At 43.2% G+C, this 25,000-nt stretch overlaps 2 protein-coding genes and 1 pseudogene across 2 annotated transcripts in view; all 3 read right to left on the reverse strand.

Moving 5' to 3' along the window:
* The window catches only part of LOC135526214 (collagen alpha-1(XXIII) chain-like), a 62,610-nt gene extending 41,425 nt beyond the window's left edge, over positions 1-21,185 (reverse strand). Inside the window, exon 1 of the mRNA XM_064954382.1 lies at positions 21,165-21,185. The gene's annotated coding sequence lies outside the window, so the exon portion shown is untranslated. The remainder of the gene's footprint in view (positions 1-21,164) is intronic.
* LOC135527222 (collagen alpha-1(XXV) chain-like) overlaps positions 19,285-25,000 on the reverse strand; it is a 160,512-nt gene continuing 154,796 nt past the window's right edge. Inside the window, exons 5-6 of the mRNA XM_064955829.1 lie at positions 21,921-21,928; positions 19,285-19,345 (exon numbers count right to left, since the gene is read on the reverse strand). Coding sequence (XP_064811901.1) covers positions 19,285-19,345; positions 21,921-21,928 — 69 coding nt within the window. The remainder of the gene's footprint in view (positions 19,346-21,920; positions 21,929-25,000) is intronic.
* On the reverse strand, positions 19,648-20,221 carry LOC135526834 (lysophosphatidic acid phosphatase type 6-like; annotated as a pseudogene).

Below are 25,000 nucleotides of genomic sequence, written 5' to 3' on the forward strand. Positions count from 1 at the left end.
TACAGGTAACAAGTGGAGGACAGAGGAGCCTCTTAAAGAAGAAGTTACAGGTCTGTGAGAGCCAGAAATCTTGCTTGTTTGTAGGTGACCAAATACTTATTTTCCTCCATAATTTGCAAATAAATTCATTAAAAATCCTACAATGTGATTTTCTGGATTTTTTTTCTCATTTTGTCTGTCATAGTTGAAGTGTACCTATGATGAAAATTACAGGCCTCTCTCATCTTTTTAAGTGGGAGAACTTGCACAATTGGTGGTTGACTAAATACTTTTTTGCCCCACTGTATATGTATAGGAAGTAGCGGCAAGAGAACCATTGAAGATACAGATGGTGCATAGCAAGTAATGACAAGTGAATCGTAGAAGATGCACCTGGGGTAATAGGGGAGAATACCGAGTGTGTTTGGGAATAGTACTAACTTAATGTGGATGTGAAAGTTGTGTGATTGTAAGATATGACATTGATTTAAATTTGGATAATACATGGATTTAAATTATTACTATTAAGATTGAAATATGGATAGTAAGCTGATTGAAATTTGGATAATAAGATAGAAATGCAGCTTTTAATTACTGAGTGACTGAGATCTGTCAGGGGACTAGCTCCAGTGTCAAAGAGGATTACTGAGTGTGTGAAAGAATGGATACCCCAACCAGTTATGTGTCAGCTGAGTTTTTCGGAAAGTATTTAGACCATTTGACTTTTTCCACATTTTGCTACATTACAGTCTTATTCTAAAATTAATTAAATAGTATTTCCCCCTCATCAATCTACACACAATACCCCATAATGACGCAGGAAAAACAGTTTTTTTTAAATGTTTGCTAATTTATTAAAAATAAAACCTAAAATATGACATTTACATAAGTATTCAGACCCTTTACTCAGTCCTTTGTTGAAGCACCTTTGACGGTGATTACAGCCTTGAGTCTTCTTGGGTATGCCGCGACAAGCTTGGCACACCTGTATTCGGGGAGTTTCTCCCATTCTTCTCTGTAGATCCTCTCTAGCTTTGTCAGGTTGGATGGGGAGCGTTGCTGCACAGCTATTTTCAGGTCTCTCCAGAGATGTTCGATCGGGTTCAAGTCTGGGCTCTGTCTGGGCCATTCACTGGCATTTAGAGACTTGTCCCGAAGCCACCCCTGCATTGTCTTGCCTGTGTGCCTTGGGTCATTGTTCTGTTGGAAGGTGAACCTTCGCCCCAGTCTGAGGTCCTGAGCGCTCTGGAGCAGAGTTTCACCACGCAGCTCTACTTTGCTCCTTTCATCTTTACAGCAATCCTGACTAGTCTCCCAGTCCCTGCCACTAAAAAACATCCCCACAGCATGATGCTGCCACCACCATAGGGATGCTGCCAGGTTTCCTCCAGACGTGACGCTTGGCATTCAGGCCAAAGAGTTCCATTTGGTTTCATCAGACAAGAGAAACTTGTTTTTCATGGTCTGAGAGTCCATTTAGGTGCCTTTTGGCAAACTCCAAGCGGGCTGTCATTTGCCTTTTACTGAGGAGTGGCTTCCATCTGGCCACTCCACCATAAAGGCCTGATTGGTACAGTGCTGCAGAGATGGTGATCCTTCTGGAAGATTCTCCCATCTCCACAGAGGAACTATGTTGCTCTTTCAGAGTGACCATCGGGTTCTTGGTCAACTCCACGACCAAGGCCCTTCTCCCCCGATTGCTCAGTTTGTCTGGGAGGCCAGCTCTGAGATGAGTCTTGGTGGTTCCAAACTTCTCCCATTTAACCTTTTCATACGTGAGTTCCAAATATCGCCCCAGCATGAGTAGTTTTATGCGCCTGATGTCAGAATGCGCTCACTGTTCCAAAATGTGATTATTACACAACAGGACAGTTAACACGCGCTGCTATGTTTCATAAGTTTAAATTATTTTCTAACAAGTTGTATTTTCTAACAACAGTTTGAATTGAGGTGTGTTCCACCTCCTCATTAATTCACAAAGAAGTAGCCCATTTCAGCGCTGAGGACAATTTATGTTTAAGGCTTTACTGAGCCGGACAAACTTCTCCCTGAAGTGCGTGGAGAGCCCATACACTTCAACAATGTTTGCGCAGATCAAGTATGCAGACATTTGCGCAGTCTTGCACTAATTGGAAAATGTTGTGCCTGGCACTCTCATTGCCTTCCTTATTGTTTTCCTTACAAACAATAACTTTGGAGATGTGTACATTCCTATCAAAGTAAGTTCTTTATTTTCTGTATGTCGTGTTGTCGTTTCTACTGTAGGCACATACAGTATGTTTATAATTATGTATGTATGTATGTTTGTATGGAGCATAATGCATTTACAGTTTTATTCACATGTTTTCAAGTACTGGTGACAAATAATACATTCCGATTATTGCATAGATTATGATCGACACCTATGATGTATATAAAATACTTTTTGAAGGTTATACTGATTATAATGAGCTAATGCTAAGCTATTTGCCAGCTATGTGTGGCAACATGTTTGTTGACATTATTAAATGCATTCTGGGTGTCACGTAAACATCTGTCAGACCAAAGATGTTATAATGAGGTGAAGGAATGGTTCACTCATCTTTCAGGTAAATGTCCGGAAGTGAATGAAGGGAAGTGAATGATCATAGACAACACACCCCCTTCAACATGCATACTATATACAGACCAAACTCATATTGTCTCCTCTTATTATCTTCGGCTGATGCGAAAAAAAACAAACATGGCGGCATGCACAAACTACCCATATTTCTAGAAAGTGTTTTACCTAATTATTTAGATCAATGGTGAGCTCATCCGTGATGTAATGAATTATAAATAGTAATTGTTATTAGCTAATTTATATTGTAGTTTCTGTCAGCCGAGAAATATACAAATATGACCGCTTGTGTTACGTCAATCTTACCTCAGTTAGCGCTAGGACAAATGTAGCCTACAGTTTCTGGTTTGGTCTGTGTAAGGACTGTGTAAGGACTGTGTTTGTGCAAAATGTTTCTGTGAAAAAACAGTGTGGCCAGCTCAAATGCTGATTGTTGAGTCAATCAAAACTGGACGTTATAAATAAGCGATCTAATCACACCGGTTTGAGTGTACGCTGCAGGGACCACTGTAGAATGATCACATCCATTTGTTGGTACGTGTGACAAGGTTAAGAATTTCGAGTCTCATAGCAAAGGGTTTGGATACTTATGTAAAGAAGTTATTTTTAATATTTTTTTTATTTTTAGCGCAATAATGTTTTAAATCTGTTTTTGCTTTGTCATTATGTGGTATTGTGTGTAGATTTCTGAGAATAAAAGTATATTTAATCCATTTTAAAATAAGGCTGTAATGTAACAAAATGTGGAAAAAGTCAAGGGGTCTGAATACACACCGAAGGCACTGTATAACGTTATCTAGGGGTTCTGTACACCACCGCCCATCGATCTACACATAGTGAGCACTGACAGGAGAAGACATTGAAAAGTAACAGCTGAGATGGGTAAGGGCTGAACAATGAAGTTCATTGACACCCCCGGACACTGAGATTTTCTCGAGAGAGGGCAACAGTTGAGATGGGTAAGGGCTGTAACAATGTTCATTGATGCCCCCGGGCACTGAGATTTCCTTGACAATATGCACCCCCGGGCTACTGCGTTGTGATCGTTGCTGCGATGTGGCAATGAATGACTAACGATTTATACGATTTTGAGCAATTCTGTACGGAGATTTGAAAGTAGAGAATATTTTCCCCGAATATGCTGTTAAATAAAACACAAGTGTATATGTAAACCCCTGTATGAAAAGAACACTGGTGTAGAGGAGGAATTCGTGATGCAACACAAATGTATAATGGGTTACTAGGGATAAAGATGAAGGAACAATGGAAAATAATAATAATAATAATAATTTATTATTACAATTTATTTTACTCCCGATGGAGTTTTTGTTGATATCCCAAATGATGACATTCTAAACCAATTTGTGAGTAGGCAAAATGGAAACTGTCTGTGCTGTCTCAGGTGCCAGACTTATGGACAGAGCACGCCATCTACAGGGGACCGATAGACAGTGCCAACCCAGTTAATACATATTGATCTCTCCAAAGCATTACAGATGAATCTTAAAATAATAGACATTTAATAAATATTGAAGCAGAAAATGAATATTCAACAGAGATTGGTAATAAAAATATATAGTAACTTTTCGAAGGTACTAAAATGAAAAGAATGCCTTCGAATATGGAGAAAGTTATCATGTTTGTTTTGTTTTAAACCTTGTAATGGGGAAAAGAAGAACATTGTTTGAGAGTGATCCGGGTGTATTAGCAGCAGTGATTGAGGTGTTCCTATTGGAAAAAAAATACAGAGGTAGCTATTACTCCAATTGGTCCTACTGAAAAACTAATTGTCCCGACGGATATATTATCGAATAGATATTTGAAAAACACCTTGAGGATTGATTATAAACAACGTTTGCCATGTTTCTGTCGATATTATGGAGCTAATTTTGAATATTTTTCGCCGTTTTCGTGACTGCAATTTCCAGGCGATTTCTCAGCCAAACTTGAAGAACAAACGGAGCTTTTTGCCTACAAAAATAATATTTTGTGAAAAAATTTACTTTGGCTATCTACCTGGGAGTCTCGTGAGTGAAAACATCCGAAGTTCATCAAAGGTAAACAATTTAATTTGATTGCTTTTCTGATTTGTGACAAGGTTGCCTGCTGCTAGCAAGGCATAATCCTATGCTAGGCTATCGATAAACTTACACAAATGCTTGTCTAGCTTTGGCTGTAAAGCATATTTTGAAAATCTGAGATGACAGGGTGATTAACAAAACGCTAAGCTGTGTCTCAGTATATTTAATTTGTGATTTTCATGAAAAGGAATATTTTCTAGGGATATTTATGTCCGTTGAGTTATGCTAATTAGTGTCAGGCGATGATTATGCTCCCGCATGCGGGATGGGGAGTCAGTAGAGGTATAAACAACAGGTTTCATATTTTGACTAGTTTATGTCCCAAGGACAGTTTGTACAGAGTTGTATTTCAATGCAACAGGTCAAACTGACAACGATTACAAGAGGGCTCCGGGCAGCCGAGCGGAAATGGAGGAAAACTCGCCTCCCTGCGGACCTGGCATCCTTTCACTCCCTCTTCTCTACATTTTCCTCTTCTGTCTCTGCTGCTAAAGCCACTTTCTACCACTCTAAATTCCAAGCATCTGCCTCTAACCCTAGGAAGCTCTTTGCCACCTTCTCCTCCCTCCTGAATCCTCCTCCCCCCCCTCCTCCCTCTCTGCAGATGACTTCGTCAACCATTTTGAAAAGAAGGTCGACGACATCCGATCCTCGTTTGCTAAGTCAAACGACACCGCTGGTTCTGCTCACACTGCCCTACCCTGTGCTCTGACCTCTTTCTCCCCTCTCTCTCCAGATGAAATCTCGCTTCTTGTGACGGCCGGCCGCCCAACAACCTGCCCGCTTGACCCTATTCCCTCCTCTCTTCTCCAGACCATTTCCGGAGACCTTCTCCCTTACCTCACCTCGCTCATCAACTCATCCCTGACCGCTGGCTACGTCCCTTCCGTCTTCAAGAGAGCGAGAGTTGCACCCTTCTGAAAAACCTACACTCGATCCCTCCGATGTCAACAACTACAGACCAGTATCCCTTCTTTCTTTTCTCTCCAAAACTCTTGAACGTGCCGTCCTTGGCCAGCTCTCCCGCTATCTCTCTCAGAATGACCTTCTTGATCCAAATCAGTCAGGTTTCAAGACTAGTCATTCAACTGAGACTGCTCTTCTCTGTATCACGGAGGCGCTCCGCACTGCTAAAGCTAACTCTCTCTCCTCTGCTCTCATCCTTCTAGACCTATCGGCTGCCTTCGATACTGTGAACCATCAGATCCTCCTCTCCACCCTCTCCGAGTTGGGCATCTCCGGCGCGGCCCACGCTTGGATTGCGTCCTACCTGACAGGTCGCTCCTACCAGGTGGCGTGGCGAGAATCTGTCTCCTCACCACGCGCTCTCACCACTGGTGTCCCCCAGGGCTCTGTTCTAGGCCCTCTCCTGTTCTCGCTATACACCAAGTCACTTGGCTCTGTCATAACCTCACATGGTCTCTCCTATCATTGCTATGCAGACGACACACAATTAATCTTCTCCTTTCCCCCTTCTGATGACCAGGTGGCGAATCTCATCTCTGCATGTCTGGCAGACATATCAGTGTGGATGACGGATCACCACCTCAAGCTGAACCTCGGCAAGACGGAGCTGCTCTTCCTCTCGGGGAAGGACTGCCCGTTCCATGATCTCGCCATCACGGTTGACAACTCCATTGTGTCCTCCTCCCAGAGCGCTAAGAACCTTGGCGTGATCCTGGACAACACCCTGTCGTTCTCAACTAACATCAAGGCGGTGGCCCGTTCCTGCAGGTTCATGCTCTACAACATCCGCAGAGTACGACCCTGCCTCACACAGGAAGCGGCGCAGGTCCTAATCCAGGCACTTGTCATCTCCCGCCTGGATTACTGCAACTCGCTGTTGGCTGGGCTCCCTGCCTGTGCCATTAAACCCCTACAACTCATCCAGAACGCCGCAGCCCGTCTGGTGTTCAACCTTCCCAAGTTCTCTCACGTCACCCCGCTCCTCCGCTCTCTCCACTGGCTTCCAGTTGAAGCTCGCATCCGCTACAAGACCATGGTGCTTGCCCACGGAGCTGTGAGGGGAACGGCACCGCAGTACCTCCAGGCTCTGATCAGGCCCTACACCCAAACAAGGGCACTGCGTTCATCCACCTCTGGCCTGCTCGCCTCCCTACCACTGAGGAAGTACAGTTCCCGCTCAGCCCAGTCAAAACTGTTCGCTGCTCTGGCCCCCCAATGGTGGAACAAACTCCCTCACGACGCCAGGACAGCGGAGTCAATCACCACCTTCCGGAGACACCTGAAACCCCACCTCTTTAAGGAATACCTAGGATAGGATAAAGTAGTCCTTCTCACCCCCCCCCTTAAATGATTTAGATGCACTATTGTAAAGTGGCTGTTCCACTGGATGTCATAAGGTGAATTCACCAATTTGTAAGTCGCTCTGGATAAGAGCGTCTGCCAAATGACTTAAATGTAATGTAAATGTAAGAGAGGGGCTCTGGGATTGTTTACTTTAGAAGGTGCCAATTCAGCTTGATGGGACACTGTATCATCTAATGTGTCTGATGTATAATTCTATATATAAGCAAAGTTTTTTTTACATGCTTATCAATAACTCTGTATCTCTCCCTTTGAAAGGCTTCCTATGGCAAGTGCCTTGGGACAGCAGTTAAAGTTATCCGGATCCAGCTGTTAAGAGAGCTCGCAAATTAAGTAAGGCCTGGCCATTTTGTTTGTTTTTACCCTACGATTTTTACTACGCACAGGCCAGCACCCACACACAACCCACCTGTTAATGAATACGTGTTAGTGAATAATACTGAATAATAATAATAATATTGTGTGGAGTCTTTTTATTTTTTACGGGTTAGAACGGATGCTGTACACAAATTATATTTTCTGAAGTTTCTATTGTCAGAGTTTTGGTTGCACACAAGTACATTCTCCTAATTCTGATTTAGAAAGACAAGGCTTCTAGAGACAGAGCTATGCCCCTACATTGTGAGGAGAGCCACTAGATTGTAGCTTGGGCTAACCTTGCCCCAATATGCATGTGCCCTGGAACAAATTTGGGAGATCTCTAGAGACGTGGCTCTGCAAAACAGACTATCTTTTGGCAATCATTGGCCATGAATGTTTTACTTTTGTCCCAGATCACTCTTCTAATATGACTGATCTCACCGAACACATTGCCACTGTTGCTAAGAATAATTCCCACAACCAGAGGGGACGCCTGCAACTTGGTTGGAATCCCTGTTTGGAAGTTGGGGATCCCAAATTGTCAAATGGGCTGCAGCGTGTATTTTTTTCTTAGTTTTTCTAATTTTGTTATTTAACATGCTGTGTATGTGTGTGTATTTTTGATTAAATTCACTTCCGTTAATAGAAGTATAACCTTTACTATGATGATAGTATTACCATACTAATTCAATTGTATAACCCAGAATGAAGGGTTTGAAAATATGAAGTGTCTGGTTTTATGTGTTGATTTCCCTTACTTTAATAGAAATATGATAGACCCTTGTTTTGAGAAAGAAAGATATCTCAGTTTCAAGGTCTCAGCTTAGAAAAGAAGCCTCGTGAGGTATTGGTCTGTCAAATACATGACCCGGTATTGGTCGGTCACATGAATGAAGCAAACGTTAATGATGAATTAGCTAATGAATAAGCTAAATCATGCAAATATGACTTGTCTGCAGTATATAAGAGAACTAACGGGACTACCTCGTGAGAGCTCCTGATCGACATGTGTACAATAGTGCATTGAGTTGGTTGGAACCTCTCCAGCTAGGTGATAATAAACAATTATTCATTTAAGTTTGACTTCGGGTGTCTCTGTGTAGCTTTGGGCTGTTCTATCTGCAAGAAGATGATTCTGAGATAATTGGCTTTAAAGTTCTGCTCCCTCATTGGTTTGAATGGTGGCAGCAATTTTTATATTGTATTCCGTTGATCTTAACATGATGAATGTGGGTATTTAGAGTCATATATAGATATATATTATTGAACAGAATAAGGCTGTGTCAATAACTCTATTTTGACCAAAGAAAATGCAGATAGAATCTTATAGTTACTGGCTTATAATTGTGAAACCAGGTAAATGGTCTCAGAGGTCAATGATTTCAAGCATGCAAGAAGGGTTGCATGCCCCACTAGGACTGGAGCTGTGTGTCAGAAGTGTAAGGGTGTGTGTGTGTGTGTGTGTGTGTGTGTGTGTGTGTGTGTGTGTGTGTGTGTGTGTGTGTGTGTGTGTTTGTGTAGTAGTAGTAGTAGTAGTAGTAGTAGTAATGCAGGGCTGAATGCTCTACAAACCCTAATTTCCTTCAATAATTACCACTGTGGTACATAACATGGACGTGCAGGGCAGATAGTGTCTTCATCACCCTGTGAAACTCACCTCCCTGTGTGTGCGTGTATGTGTATGCGTCTGTCTGTCTATCTGTGTGTGTATGTGTGTGTGGGTGATACGTCTGGGAACGTTTAAGCAGCCCTGGTCCCCCTGAGACTCGTCAGAATGGGTAGATGAGGTGCGCACAGTGAGGTCACAGTTGGCAGGAAGACTGAATCAGACCAAAGGACGACTGATTTACGATCCCCAACAAGCCACACAACAGCCTGTGAACAAGACATTTGTGTGTGTTTGTTCTCTGTGTGACCGTATTGTGAGTCGGTCTACATCTGTGTGTTCTACATCTCTGTGTGATCTTATGTGAGTATGTCTACGTCTGTGTGTGTGTCTCTGTGTCTGTGAATGTCTACTTCAAACAATTAAACCTGTAATCTTTGTTGACAGTTACACAGTATATTAACCTTCTGAATTTGTGCTACTGACATCCAAACTGGAATATGAGAACAACTACGAAACAGCGGATAATATCTAATGTAACAAAAAGATTAAAAAGTCTATGTGATTTATAAGAGGATGCCATGTTTATAAAGGTCCACTTCCATCCTGAATGGGGACATCACTAACTTCAGATATATCTCTTTTAGAAGAGGGCCAGTGGAGGACTGTAATGTCAGGATAAGGTGGGGCAGAGCCTGTGGTTGTGTGTGTGTGTGTGTGTACAGTAGTTTTCACTGTATGAGGCTGGACCACTTTTGGAAAACTGGTGGACCATTTCTACCCCCATCTCACGAGGTAAAACCAACACAACAGACGGCGAGGCGGAAAAATAAAAAGCTGGAATGCAAATAAAAATAAGACTGAACAAAAAGGCAGCACAACACTGCCAAGATCTCTTAATCTCATACCACAGAGGGAATGAGCAACAGAGACTGAGAGAGAGAGAGAGACAGACAGAGAGAGAGAGAGAGAGAAAGAGCAAAAGAGCGAGAGAGAGACGGAGAGAAAGAGAGAGAGAGACAGAAGGGAGAGAAGGAAGAGAGAAGAGATTGAGAGGGAGAGAGGGAGAGAGAGAGAAAGTGACAGAACGGAGAGAAGGGAGAGAGAAGAGATTGAGAGGGAGAGAGGGAGAGAGAGAGAAAGAGAGAGCGAGACAGAAGGGAGAGAAGGGAGAGAGAAGAGATTGAGAGGGAGAGAGGGAGAGAGAGAGAAAGAGAGAGCGAGACAGAAGGGAGAGAAGGGAGAGAGAAGAGATTGAGAGAGAGAGAGGGAGAGAGAGAGAAGGTGACAGAAGGGAGAGAAGGGAGAGAGAAGAAATTGAGAGGGAGAGAGGGAGAGAGAAGAGATTGAGAGGGAGAGAGGGAGAGAGAGAGAAAGTGACAGAAGGGAGAGAAGGGAGAGAGAAAAGATTGAGAGGGAGAGAGGGAGAGAGAGAGAAAGAGAGAGCGAGACAGAAGGGAGAGAAAAGAGATTGAGAGGGAGAGAGGGAGAGAGGGAGAGAGAGAGAAAGAAAGAGAGAGCGAGACAGAAGGGAGAGAAGGGAGAGAGAAGAGATTGAGAGGGAGAGAGGGAGAGAGAGAGAAGGGGACAGAAGGGAGAGAAGGGAGAGAGAAGAAATTGAGAGGGAGAGAGGGAGAGAGAAGAGATTGAGAGGGAGAGAGGGAGAGAGAGAGAAAGTGACAGAAGGGAGAGAAGGGAGAGAGAAGTTGACAGAAGGGAGAGAGGGAGAGAGAGAGAGTGACAGAAGTGAGAGAGAGACAAAGAGAAGTGAGAGGGAGAGCGAAAAATAGGCCTCAAATTACCACTAAAACCTCAAATGGGGAGAAGGGAATATGGAATAATGTATTTTGGTCTGTGGGTTTTTGTCTGTTTGTATCCATAGTGTCCTTGGCCATCTTGCCCCTTGTCCCACAGCAGATACTAATCAGGGAGGATTCGGGGAGCTGTGACTCTGCCTACATAAGCATTCCTCCCGATTAGATGGCTTTTAAACACATTTCTGGAAAATGACTTTGGCTGCAGGGGGTTTGGGTGTGTGTGTGTGTGTGTGTGTGTGTGTGTGTGTGTGTGTGTGTGTGTGTGTGTGTGTGTGTGTGTGTGGAGCAACGCCCCTCCTGGTTTCAGCATAGTATAGAAGAGGTATGAACTATGTGTTTAATACGCTCCCTGTTGTTGCAAGGCCTAATTATCCTGTTAGGGTTCAGAGCTGTGAGAGCTGAGGCCTGGGTGTAAACATGAAGGAAAGCTACACGTCTGCATGGAGCAGACAGACAACACATGGTAACACATTCATAATTAGCGTGATTGAGCTTAATTGATATTGGGACACCAGAGAGACAGGGGAGGGAGACTATGCACTAATGAGTTGTGAGAGGTGGTTTTTCTCTCTCTCTCTTTCTCCCTCTTTCCCTCTCTCTCTTTCTCTCCCTCATGTATACTTGTCACAGAAGGAGACAAGGCATGTCCATCACAATGCAAGGTGAGGTCAGGTGAGAGGGAGAGGGGTTGAAAAGAAAGAGTTTGGAGATCTAAAGAAAGGGATCAGAGAGAAGGAGAGAGTGATCCAAAAAAAGAAAACGAGGACCAGTCACATCTGGATCCAATGCACAAATCCAGCCATCCACCCTCTACGTCTCCCCTCTTCCCTCTCTCTGTCTATCTCTCTCTCTCTTTGCCGTGGGGAAAACCTTTTATTGAACCATATACGCAAGGGATACGCAGGCGGAATTAGGGATACATGACAATCATTCTCTTATTTCCAAAAATTGAAAGGAGCATTTCTTCGATAGCTGGCATATCCCGAACTGAAGAACACTATAAAGCATACCAGAGCTGCACTTAGGAGAGAAAATCACTGACATGCTGGAAGACTGATCCTTTTGATCTGTGCAGTGGCCTCGGAAGAAGAACTATAAGATTGCTTGAGTGTATGAGCTGTCTGACAAACCTTGTCCATCAGTCTGAGAAGTGACACAAGAATAAATAATGTTGTCTGGGAATATGAATGAGTGTGTGGGCATGTAAGTGTATGCATGTGTGTGTATTGCAGTAAAAGAGAGCGTGTGTGTGTGTGTGTGTGTGTGTGTGTGTGTGTGTATGCACGTGTGTGTTTGTGGGTGAGAGGGAGAGACCATGTGTGTGTATCTGTGTTTACTCGTCCATGTTGTTCTCAGTCATGCAGATTTTGATTGTTTGACAGTGGAGTGACTCTGTGTTGAAACTCTAACTCACAGACTATGATTTATGACAGAAAGAAGTGACAGGGGCTATAAAACGCACACACACACACACACACACACACACACACACACACACACACACACACACACACACACACACACACACACACACACACACACACACACACACACGCGCACACACACACACACACACGTATGTCATATGGACTTTGTCATTAACTCTGTTTACCATACTGCTGATTCTTCTAGCCAGCCCAGCACCCAAATGAATTAATGAGCTGAACGCATATTAGCCTTGTGTCTCTCTCTCTCCCTCCTTCTCTCGCTCTCTTCCTTCTCTCTGTTTCTCTTTCTCTCTTCACTCTCTCAATTCAATTTTACATTTAAAGGGCTTTATTGGCATGGGAACAGATGTTTACATTGCCAAAGCAAGTATAATAGACAATAAACAAACGTGAAATAAACAATATAAAATGAAGAGTAAACATTACACTCACAAAAGTTCCAAAAGAATAAAGACATTTAAAATGTCATATTATGTCTATATACAGTGGCTTGCGAAAGTATTCACCCCCTTGGCATTTTTCCTATTTTGTTGCCTTACAACCTGCAATTAAAATATAATTTTTGGGGGGGTTTGTATCATTTGATTTACACAAAATGCCTACCACTTTGAAGATACAGTGTATGTCTCTATAAGCCTGGCACATCGAGCCTCTGGGACTTCTGCCCATTCTGCAAGGCAAAACTGCTCCAGCTCCTTCAAATTGGATGGGTTCTGCTGGTGTAGAGCAATTTAAGTCATGCCACAGATTCTCAATTGGATTGAGGTCTGGGCTTTGACTAAGCCATTCCAAGACATTTAAATGTTTCCCCTTAAACCACTCAAGGGTTGCTTTAGCGGTATGCTTAGGGGTCATTGTCCTGCTGGAAGATGAACCTCTGTCCCAGTCTCAAATCTCTGGAAGACTGAAACAGGTTTCCCACAAGATTTTCCCTGTATTTAGCACCATCCACCATTCCTTCAATTCTGACCAGTTTATCAGTTCCTGACGATGAAAATCATCGTCAGGAATGGCGCTCTTGGGATGACGAGAGGTGTTGGGTTTGCGCCAGACATAACTTTTTCCTTGATGGACAAAAAGCTCCATTTTAGTCTCATCTGACCAGAGTACAGTCTTCAATATGTTTGGACACCAAACGTGTATGCTTATTTTTTTCTTTAAGCAATGGCTTTATTTCTGGCCACTCTTCAGTAAATCCCAGCTCTGTGGTCAGTGTAATCTGAGGGAAATATGTGTCTCTAATATGGTCATACATTTAGCAGGAGATTAAGACGTGCAGCTCAGTTTCCACCTCATTTTATGGGCAGTGTGCACATTGCCTGTATTCTCTTGAGAGCCATGTCTGACTTCATCGGCCTTTCTCAATAGCAAGGCCATGCTCACTGAGTCTGTACATAGTCAAAGATTTCCTTAATTTTTGGTCAATCACAGTGGTCAGGTGTTCTGCCACTGTGTACTCTCTGTTCAGGGACAAATAGCATTCTAGTTTGCTCTGTTTTTTTTGTAAATTCTTTCCAATGTGTCAAGTAATTATCTTTTTTCCCCTTCATGATTTGGTTGGGTCTAATTGTGTTGCTGTCCTGGGTCTGTTTGTGTTTGTGAACAGAGCCTCAGGCTCTTCTCCAGGTTCATTTCTCTGTAGGTAATGGCTTTGTTATTGAAGGTTTGGGAATTGCTTCCTTTTAGGTGGTGTTAGAATTTAACAGCTATTTTCTATATTTAGATAATTCCCGGGTATCGGCCTAATTCTGCTCTGCATGCATTATTATTTTTTTTACATCGTACACCGAGGATATTTTTTGCAGAGTCTCAGTTGCAGTGTCAATTTGGCCTTTGTCCCATTTTGTGAATTATTGGTTGGTGAGCGGACCTCAGACCTCACAACCATAAAGGGCAATGGGTTCTATAACTGATTCAAGTTTTTTGGGGCAGATCCCTAATTGGTATATTGAATTTGACGTTCCTTTTGATGGCATAGAAGGCCCTTCATGCCTTGTCTCTCCAGACTGTTCACAGCTTTGTGGAAGTTGCCTGTGGCGCTGATGTTTAGACTGAGGTATGTATAGTTTTTGTGTGTGCTCTAGGGCAACAGTGTCTAGATGGAATTTGTGTTTTTGGTCCTGGAATCTGGACCTTTTTTGGAACACCATTATTTTAGTCTTACTAAGATTTACTGTCAGGCCCCAGGTCTGACAGAATGTGTGCAGAAGATCTAGGTGCTGCTGTAGGTCCTCCTTGGTTGGGGACATAAGCACCGGATCATCAGCACACAGTAGACATTTGACTCCAGATTCTAGTAGGGTGAGGCTGGGTGCTGCAGACTGTTCGAGTGCCCTCGCTAATTCGTTGATATGCAGTACAAGTCAAAGGTTTGGACACCCCTACCCATTTCAGGGTTTTTCTTTATTTTTACTATTTTCTACATTGTAGAATAATAGTGAAGACATCAAAACTATTAAATAACACATATGGAATCATGTAGCAACCAAAAAAAGTGCTACACAAATCAAAATATATTTGAGATTTGAGATTCTTCAAAGTAGCCTTGATGATAGCTTTGCACACTCTTGGCATTTCTCAACCAGCTTCATGAGGTAGTTACCTGGAATGAATATAAATTAACAGGTGTGCCTTGTTAAAAGTTAATTTGTGGAATTTCTTTCCTTCTTAATGCGTTTGAGCCAATCAGTTGTGATGTGACAGTGTAGGGGTGGTATACAGAAGATAGCCCTATTTGGTAATATACCAAGTTCATATTTTGACAAGAATAGCTCAAGTAGGCAAAGACAAACGACAGTTCATCATCACTTTAAGACATGAACGTCAGTCAATCCGGAAAATGACAAGAACTTTGAAAGTTTCTTCAAGTGCAGTTGCAAAAACCATCAAGCGCTATGATGAAACTGGCTCTCATGTGGACCGCCACAGGAAAAGGAAGACCCAGAGTTACCTCTGCTGCAGAGGAAAAGTTCATTATTGTTACCAGCCTCAGAAATGACAGCCCAAATAAATGCTTCACAGAGTTTCTAGTATCAGACACATCTCAACATTCAACTGCTCAGAGGAGACTGTGAATCAGGTCTTCATGGTTGAATTGCTGCAAAGAAACCACTACTACATGACACCAATAAGAAGAAGAGAGTTGCTTGGGCCAAGAAACATGAGCAATGGACATTAGACTGGAGGAAATCTGTCCTTTGAGTCCAAATTTGAGATTTTTGGTTCCAACCGCCATGTCTTTGTGAGACGGAGAGTAAGTGAACGGATGATTGTCGCATGTGTGGTTCCCACCGTGAAGCATGGAGGAGGAGGTGTGATGGTTTGGGGGTGCTTTGCTGGTGACACTGTCTGTGATTTATTTAGAATTGAAGGCACGCTTAACCAGCATGGCTACCACAGCATTCTGCAGCGATACGCCATCTGGTTAATGCTTAGTGGGACTATCATTTATTTTTCTACAGGACAATGACCCAACACACCTCCAGGCCGTGTAACAGGTAGTGATGGAGTCCTGCATCAGATGACCTGGCCTCCACAATCACCAGACCTCAATCAAACTGAAATGGTTTGGGATGAGTTGGACCGCAGAGAGAAGGAGAAGCAGCTAACAAGTGCTCAGCATATGTGGGAACTCCTTCAAGACTGTTGGAAAAGCATTACAGGTGAAGCTGGTTGAGATAATGCCAGTAGTGCGCAAAGCTGTCATCAAGGCAAAGGGTGGTTCCATAAGTGTTATTTCATAGTTCTGATGTCTTCACTATTATTCGACAATGTCGAAAATAGGAAAAATAAAGAAATACCGTTGTATGAGTAGGTGTGTCCAAACTTTTCACTGGTACTGTGTATGTTGAAGAGGGTGGGGCTTAAGCTGCATCCCTGTCTTACCCCCGGCCCTGTGGAAAGAAATGTGTTTGTTTTTTAAATCAATTTTAACCGCACACTTGTTGTTTGTGTACATGGATTGTATAATGTCATATGCGTTTCCACCAACACCCCTTTCTATCAATTTGTATAGCGGGCCCTCATTCCAAATGGAGTCAAAAGCATGAGAAGACGTTGCCTTTGTTTGTTTGTCAATTAGAGTGTGCAGGGTGAATACATGGTCTGTTGTACTGTAAATTGGTAAAAAGCCAATGTGACATTTGCTCAGTACACTGTTTTTGCTGAGGAAATGTATGAGTCTGCTGTTAATGATAATGTAGTGGATTTTCCAAATTTTGCTGTTGACGCATATCCCACAGTAGTAATTGGGGTCAAATTTGTCTCTACTTTTGTGGATTGGGATGATCAGTCCTGGGTTCCAAATATTGGGGAATATGCCAGAGCTGAGGATGATGTTAAAGAGTTTAAGTATAGCCAATTGGAATTTGTAGTCTGTATATTTAATCATTTAATTTGGGATACCATAGATTTCCACACTACTTTCCTTCCATCAATAGCATTTCTTAATATTATTAAATTCCTTTGGCTTTGATTCCTCATTGAGCACAACTCTGTTCAAGTAGAGTGTGATTTTGCTGACTCTGGGTCTCAACCTCAGTCAGTGAATGGGGGGTGGGGGTTGGGGGGCATATGGGGAAGGGAATGCTGTCACCTTCAGGTAGGTGTTTGTCCCCCTGTGTGCAGAGGGTGTCAGGTTCTTGTTCAGCTCATCCAAGCAGATGTAAAACCAGTGAGTGAGAGCAAGGTATAGGAAAAAGAGATGGCACTATTTCATGGGAAAATAACATTAAGCTAGCACAACTAGGGTTGCAAAGCTACCGGTAATTTACCAAAGTTAGCGCAATCTTCGTATATGAGTTTCTAGGGAATAGACCATGTGGTTCAAGAGAAAATAGCCCAATGAAAAAAATATATACTGAACAACGGCATTATTTTAAATTAACTCTGCAACTCTTCCAACTATTGACTTTTTTCTAAACTGACATCAGTTTGGCACCAAAACATTTACAACAAAGACATATTGACAAATGAAATAAGTGATAAGATAAATAAAGGAGATTTCATGCTGAAACCCTCATATGGTATTCACTAAGTTGATTGTTTAAGTTTAGGATAATGTTTCACAGCTTTGTCCTAATTTTCTTTATTTTAAAATCATCTTATTGCTCATCTCATTTAAATGTGACAAGGCCACACAGAAGGCCAGAGATTTATTTGACCTTCATTTGACTAGGCAAGTCAGTTAAGATCAAATTGTTATTTACAATGACGGCCTACCAGGGAACAGTGGGTTAACGAGCTTGTTCAGGGGCAGAACGACAGATTTGTACCTTTTACTCGATCTAGCAACTTTTCGGGTATTGGCCCAATGCACCTGCCACCCCAGTTTGCTGGTAAACTTCAAAGGTTTCTAGTAATATACCCTCCCTCTGCAACCCTAGGCACAATGCATCCTGGTCCTGATCAGACATTGCCATTTGTGTTGATGAGAAAATATTATGGAGATTATGGACAGACGGAGGTTGGACAGAGTTTACGCAGACAAACGTGCAGGCATTCGAGTACACACACACACACGCGCACGCGCACACGCACACACACACACACACACACACACACACACACACACACACACACACACACACACACACACACACACACACACACACACACACACACACACACACACACACACACACACTTGAGGGCAATCAGAGAACAGGTTGCCAGAGGGAGAGACAGGGATAGAGAGATACAGAGACAAATACAGATACATTGAGAAAGACAGGGACAGCCAGACAGATGGAGACAGACGGAGACAGACGGAGAGAGAGAGAGAGAGAGACCAGCTCATGTCTCATGTGGACTCCAGCTAGACCTCCAATAACATTATGGGAAGCATGATCATTAGACCATGGACCAGCCTGCCGTCTGAGCTAATGAACCACATGATTCATCCACTGTGTATTCTACTGAATCTCACACTCGACCAGAGTTCTCACAGGAGTGTCTCAGAGACCTAACTGCATTGGACTAGCGAGTTTCTAGATCTAAAGTGAACCATGAATACGTTACTGTAAAGCAGGGGAAGGGTGGTCAGGTTGGGGTTAGAAGGGTGAACCAATTGGAAGAACAGACACTCATAATGAATGATGTTATGATTGGAGTTCGTTGGCGTACTGTAATATTCACTAAGCGTGCTACGGTACAGACACTGACATGACCTACACCCAAACAAATGAAACCACACGTACCCCGACGCACACATGCTTGTGCAAAAATGGACAGACACAAAGAGACACACTCTCTCATGTGCACACACACATTTTTGCCCCCACCTGTGACTAATTAGTAGCAGGCATTTCCCGTCAGGAAGGCTTCCCGGTACCAGGCAGAGCAGAGAGCAGCCAGGCAGCCCTGGGAATCTGGGAACCCCATACGGGCTGGATATCCCAACATTCCCAATAATAATGATAGAACATTCCCAATAATCACTGTTACCATGCGTAACATTTCAGTCATATAGCAGACACTCTAATCCAGAGCCATTTACAGTAGTGAGCGCATGCATTTTCATACTGGTCCCCCATGAGAATCAAACCCACAACCCTGGGGTTGCAAGCACCATGGGCTGCCAACTGAGACACACGGGACTATCTTAAACAGTAACCAGTAGGAGCAGTAGCACACAGGATTCCCATTGCCCTGGGTGTGGTTTCAAAGCCAGTTATACACGTTGACAGTGAAGCTACCTTTACCTTTGTGCATTTAGACCAGGGGTGAGCATACTCGGCCCGCGAGACCAATAATAATCAAATAAATGTGGGAGGAATGATTATTTTGGTTAACAAAAACACAGGTCACACGAATGTCTAAAACTAGACAGGAATTATGTAAAGATTATAATGGACCTATTTTCTATCGGGCAAATAGATTTTGAAAAAACAAATCGAAATCCTGATATGAACCTCGGGCCAAAAGGTTTGCCCACTCCTGGTTTAAACAGTGAGGTATCCTAACGTACTGTATACTCTAATACACTGGCTAAAGCTCGGCAAGGGCTGGAGAGTGAATGTCTCTGGTGGGATGTAAACACGGTGGCTGGTGACAGTGAGTGCAGGGGTCAGCGCTGGGGGTCAAAGGTGAGCAGGTGTCGTGGAAGCCTCAGAGTTCGGCCACGCCCTCTGTGCGGTTGCAGAGCAACTCATGGAGTTCAGATGTCAGTGAGTACTTAGAGAAAGACTGCCGGTTTGTATTCATGCCAGGGGCAGTAGACTCCTCTACAGCCTAGAATCAACTGGTCCTTGCCAATGTAGGGACACTTTGACGAAGGCGTCTTTGGTGTGCCTGTGTTGATGCAGCTCCAGGGTGATATCAGCAGCGTTCGGTGGCCATTGCAGCGGATCTGAGTGGTGTCGTGGGCAGAGGAACAGCTTCCTGTTGAGCTCTGAGGTTGTGCCCTGTAGTGTGTCTTTTATGTTGCCCATCAGGGTGTGGAAGAGGGGACCCACACACAACTGCAGGTTCTGGGTCTGTAGATGTGACAGATCATCTCCACAGCTACCAGACACTTGACACTTGTCCTCACAATGTTAGTGGAACACACATAGACCTCTGTGGGTAGGGTCGATGAAGTCTGTGTCCTGGATGGACCTCTTCCTCAGCCTCTCTCCCAGCTCATACAGCTGCTGCATGCCCACCGTAGTCAGCTGAGCTGGGTACATACCCCAGGTCAGTATGTTGGCCCGGCAGCTGTACACCACTGTTGAGGAGGGCCGTGGACCTCCTTCCAAGTCTGTAACCATGCAGTTGATCTGTGTGTGTGCTGGGGGTTCCAGGAGGTTAGGCACCCACTGGGCCTCCATGTCATCCGACATAGACTTCAGTTCGGGCTCCGTGGCGGAACAGGACTTGAATGAGCTTAAGCCTGCAAGGAGAAGGTGGTATGCGAGGGCCAAACCTGTCTGAGTTGTTGCCGTCTTCTTCTGAGACCAGAGCAGGGATCCGAACGCCATAGACACCGAGCCCGGAACACCTACTTTAGCCCAGAGGTCCCTCATCCTCATAATTACTCTGCTGTTTAACAAAAATAGTATCCTATAAGGACAGGAGCTGGAGCTCTCAAGATCATCAACCAACTATCACCCTAGATGGGACGAGGCATGTTCCCCTGACACTAAGGGGGAGAGGAGGCAAAAAGTAACCATATTAGCATAAAACACACAGACAAGCAGACTCACAAACGAATTTGTACGCAGAGGTAATCTATGTTGATTCTCATTGCGACTAAAACACCAACCATCACCAATCAGACCGCAGACACCAGAGACAGGGAATCATGCCCATACTGAGTGGAACAGAGAGTTGGAGTTTCCCATATGACCACTAGAGGCCACCAGATCACAGTTTAACAGAGAGATGAGAGCGTGACAACTCCGCACTCGACCGCACTAGGTTATCTATTGAACAGAAATTGAATATACCTATTGGTCTGAGGTTACAAGGAATTGTGTGGAAGTAGATGAACTATTTAACTCCAGACCCTCAAAGACTGGCCGATGACACTTGATGAAATAATCTATCAAACTGAACCAGTGAGTCATTTGAGCGTCACACTGAAAAGTCTTCTAATGCAACACTGCTGCTATGGCTCTGATCTGTCTGCTGTTAGCAGGCAGCAGCCATGATGTCATCATTACAAGACGTGGGGCTGGGAACAGACCTGGGGTGATAAACCAATTAGCCCACGCTAATCACACTGGGCTGTGTGTGTGTCTACAGACATTTTCAGTTGACGCACAGAGCAGGAATTATATTAATCATTGTTGAGAACACACTCATTGACGTTAGAAGTAAGTAAAAAAGGCAAGGAATAAGGAGAGGATAGGGGTGGGGAGAAGCAAAGGATCACCCAAAACAGAGAGGGGACAGAATAACTTTTGATGGAGGTGATAGTAGCCCAAAATAGGCTAAGAGAATCTAAAAAAAGTCAATTAAATTTACCGGGTATCCATCTCTCCCAGTCTTGCCCTGGTGAGGTTAGAGAGAGTAAAGCACACACCATAACAATTGTTAGAGCAGACGACCAACAAAACAACATTCACCATCAAAACACCTTACTGTAACACATGCAAACACACCGTCTGGAGACAAGATACGAGCGTGGTTCAATGAACTATAGCGCACAGCAATCCCCTATAAGGGTCTCATATAAACTACTGACTATATAAACAGGATTCTATCCCTCTTATATCTGCCCTCTCAGAGAGACAGTACGCCAGCCTGCATCCTAAAAGGCACCCTATCAGAGCTGTGGTCAAAACTAATGACCTATATAGGGAATCGAGTGCCATTTGGGACGCAGACCCAGTGAGTCAGTGGCAGCTGTGTGATATCCCAGCTCTCTCTCTTCCAAGGAACAGGACCCGGGACGGGAAGCGGCAGCAGCAGTCTTCTACACCCGGAACATTTACCAGTCACTACCCTGGCCTGCTCTCTAACGCTCTCCACGGAATACTCAAAACACACACACACACACACACACACACACACACACACACACACACACACACACACACACACACACACACACACACACACACACACACACACACACACACACACACTCCTCCGTTTGGTCCATCTACTGGCACTGGGTGTGTGTGTGTGTGTGTGTGTGTGTGTGTGTGTGTGTGTGTGTGTGTGTGTGTGTGTGTGTGTGTGTGTGCGCGTGTGTGATACATCCTGGATGGTACTTACTGGAGCTCCTGCAATACACAAACAAACAAACAAACAGAAAAAAGAAAAGAGAAAACAATTATTAGTACTGGTATAATGCATTCAACGTTTTGTTACAACATTTTCTGGTTTGTACAGCAATTAAAACAGACAAATGTTTGTACTTTGGTATTTTAGATCGGGGATATAGTTAAAGATATACATATCTTACAGAAAGAGCTCATTAAGGTTATTGCCAATAGAGCTTGTGGTAAGAGCCTTTTTGACAAACAGACTAGCACACACTGAGTTGACTTCTGGGTTATGGCTGTGTTTTGCATTAGGCTGGAAAGTGATTCAGAGTTTTACAGGGACATATTGGTACGTTGAAAAAAGGAAAGGAAATAGAAAGTGTGATATAAAAAGGAAGGCTTGAGTTTAATGGCCCCACATCCCAGATAAGAATCAGAAGGGGTTTGAATCAGAATGGGGTTAAAGCTGTCTGGGCTTGTGATATCCTCTCAAAGCTCAGACTGCCCCTTTATTGTTTTCCTGACTGTCCTGAAATGTTCTTTTTCAGAGATAGGCGATCTCTCCCTCTCTTCTTTCTCTTTTTTCTCTTTCTCTCTCTCCCTCCCTCTCGTTCTTTCTCCTCTTCCATCATTCACTCCATCTGTCTCTCTCTCTCTCTCTGCCTTTCTTTCTCTCCCTCTCCTCCTCTCCTCTCTCTGTCCCTCTCTCTATCAACTCTTAGCATGAACTGTTGGAGAAGTCTCCACTCTGGTCTAAAAACAAGCAATCCTGACTAAACTGATGAAGAGGAAACACAGAGGACCAGTTGAGCCTTATTAAGATTACATCCAGCCTTTGCTTTCTGACTAATGTTGTTTATTTGGATCAAACCAATCATGAAAAGGTTCATTCTGATGTCTCTGTAATAACAACGAAGGGCACGCTTTCATTCGGGGGTGGGGCCCCAACACCGAAAGGGAAACATGCCAGCAATACAACTACAACAACAACTGACGGAGTAATAGACATCAGAATGGGTCTAGTCTGAGTGGAAACAGACAGTTCAGGAGTAGTGGGGGTATTAAAGTAGGTAATAGATGTCAGAATGGGTCTAGACTGAGTGGAAACAGACAGTTCCGGAGTAGTGGGGTATTAAAGTAAGTGGCCTTGGTTTGTGCAAGTCAGAAAGGCTCAGGAGCATATTGACTGTTCCTATAGCATTAGGCAGCGTGATATATAAGTACACCCCCTAGATAGGACGCTAGTCTATCACAGGGAGATCATAGTCTATCTCCTTAATTCTGAGTGCCAAGCAGAGACACATTGGGTATGACTAGGCTGGGGGGTTTGAACTCCCAACTTTCCAATCTCCAGGCAGACACTCTAACCACAAGGTCACTGAGATACCCTATATACCTACTGCTGTATACACCGTTATGTGCATTGTTTTGTATTGTTAGGTGTTACTGCACTGTTGGAGCTAAAAACATAAGCATTTCGCTGCACCTGCGATAACAGCTGCAAAATATGGGTACGCGACCAATAACATGTGTTTTTTTTTGTTACTGTTGTAACTGTGTAATTACTGTTTAATTACTGATCATGTTTGGAATCTAATCAGTGATCTGAGCTAACTGAGAAGTGAAAAACAGAGGAAGAGGAAGAGAAAGGAATGGAGGGGAAAGGAGGGAGGTGGAGTGTTAGCCCAGCGAGCACATTTGGTTCCTTGGACGTTCTGGGAACGAAGTCATACGTTTCCTGACCCCGGTGAAACAGAACTTTTTAAAAATGTATTTCCACCTGTTCTAGAAACAATCATTTTTAGGTTCTTGAGAATGTTTTATTATGGTTCCCTGAAAGTTTTCCTGGGAGGTTTTATTAACATTCTGAGAACGCAAATTCTAGGTGAATTGATGGTAATTAAATAACCTTTGGAGAAAATGTTTCAATAAGACTTTTAATAACACTGCTATCTTAGTCTGGGTTAACTCTTTTCAACTCCAAGCAAAGATAGGACACATGGACATGTATTTGCTTGGGCATTAATCATACAAACACACGTCTTTTTTATTGTGTCATGGCGTCAGTGAGATTCAAACTTATGATCTTTTGTTCTCGACCCATGGAATTAGTCCACCACGCCACCAGGATGGAGCTAGCCTTGTTTTTTTTACTAATACAAACCTTTTCAGTCTATTCAAACAGACCCCATTTCAAAGGAAACAAGTTTCGTGGGAGGGCACGGCCAACACATTAGAGGGCACGGCCAACACACCTGAATACATTTAAAAGAGAATGTCACAACGTTTCAACTTCTTATTTATCGCCAGCACCACCCCGACATCAACATATGTGAAAATGGCACGTTTCTATGTTTTGTAGTAAAAAAAATATATAGAAAGGTAAGTGTTTCCAATGACATAATCAACCAACTAGTCGGCAATTAGTAGGCGATGCCTACTCAAAATTGGTATGAATCACACAGTGCACACCAATGATGTCATTGGAAACACTTGTCTCCCGCTACCTTTTTTACTACAAAACATAGAAACGTAGCATTTTCACAAACTATATGTTGATGTTGGGGTGGTGCTGGAGATGATAAATATGCAATTGAAAAATGGTTTCCCTTTTAACGAGATAGAATAAAGAGAGTTATGTTAAAGCTGAGAATGGAATGTACTGTATATGTTCTTAAATAACATTCTCAGAACATTGTTTGAACTTTACTAATGATTTCTTGTGTTTTTTAAGGAAAGTATTCTTAATGTTCTGAGAACATGACTTTATATATAAATCTGTAGAAGTACTGCAATTCCCACAGAAGAACGTTGTTTCTTAAAGTTCTCTGAAGAATTTGAGAACCTTACTTTAAATTGAACCATGAGGAAACGTGTAGGAAATGTTATGCTGAAGTACTGAAATTCCCACCTAAGGTTCTCAGAACGTTATGTGCTAGCTGGGTATCCTGCACCATTCCCAAAACATTGTGGGAAGGTTGTATGCAAAATAACTATAGTACAACCACGCTCTCACCAAGCTCTAAAAAACACATGGTTCTCAGAACATTATGTGCTCGCTGGGAGAGTGGTGGATGGTCCAGAGGAGAG

Source organism: Oncorhynchus masou, chromosome 32 (assembly GCF_036934945.1).
Source record: "Oncorhynchus masou masou isolate Uvic2021 chromosome 32, UVic_Omas_1.1, whole genome shotgun sequence".
In the NCBI taxonomy this organism is placed as follows: domain Eukaryota; kingdom Metazoa; phylum Chordata; class Actinopteri; order Salmoniformes; family Salmonidae; genus Oncorhynchus; species Oncorhynchus masou.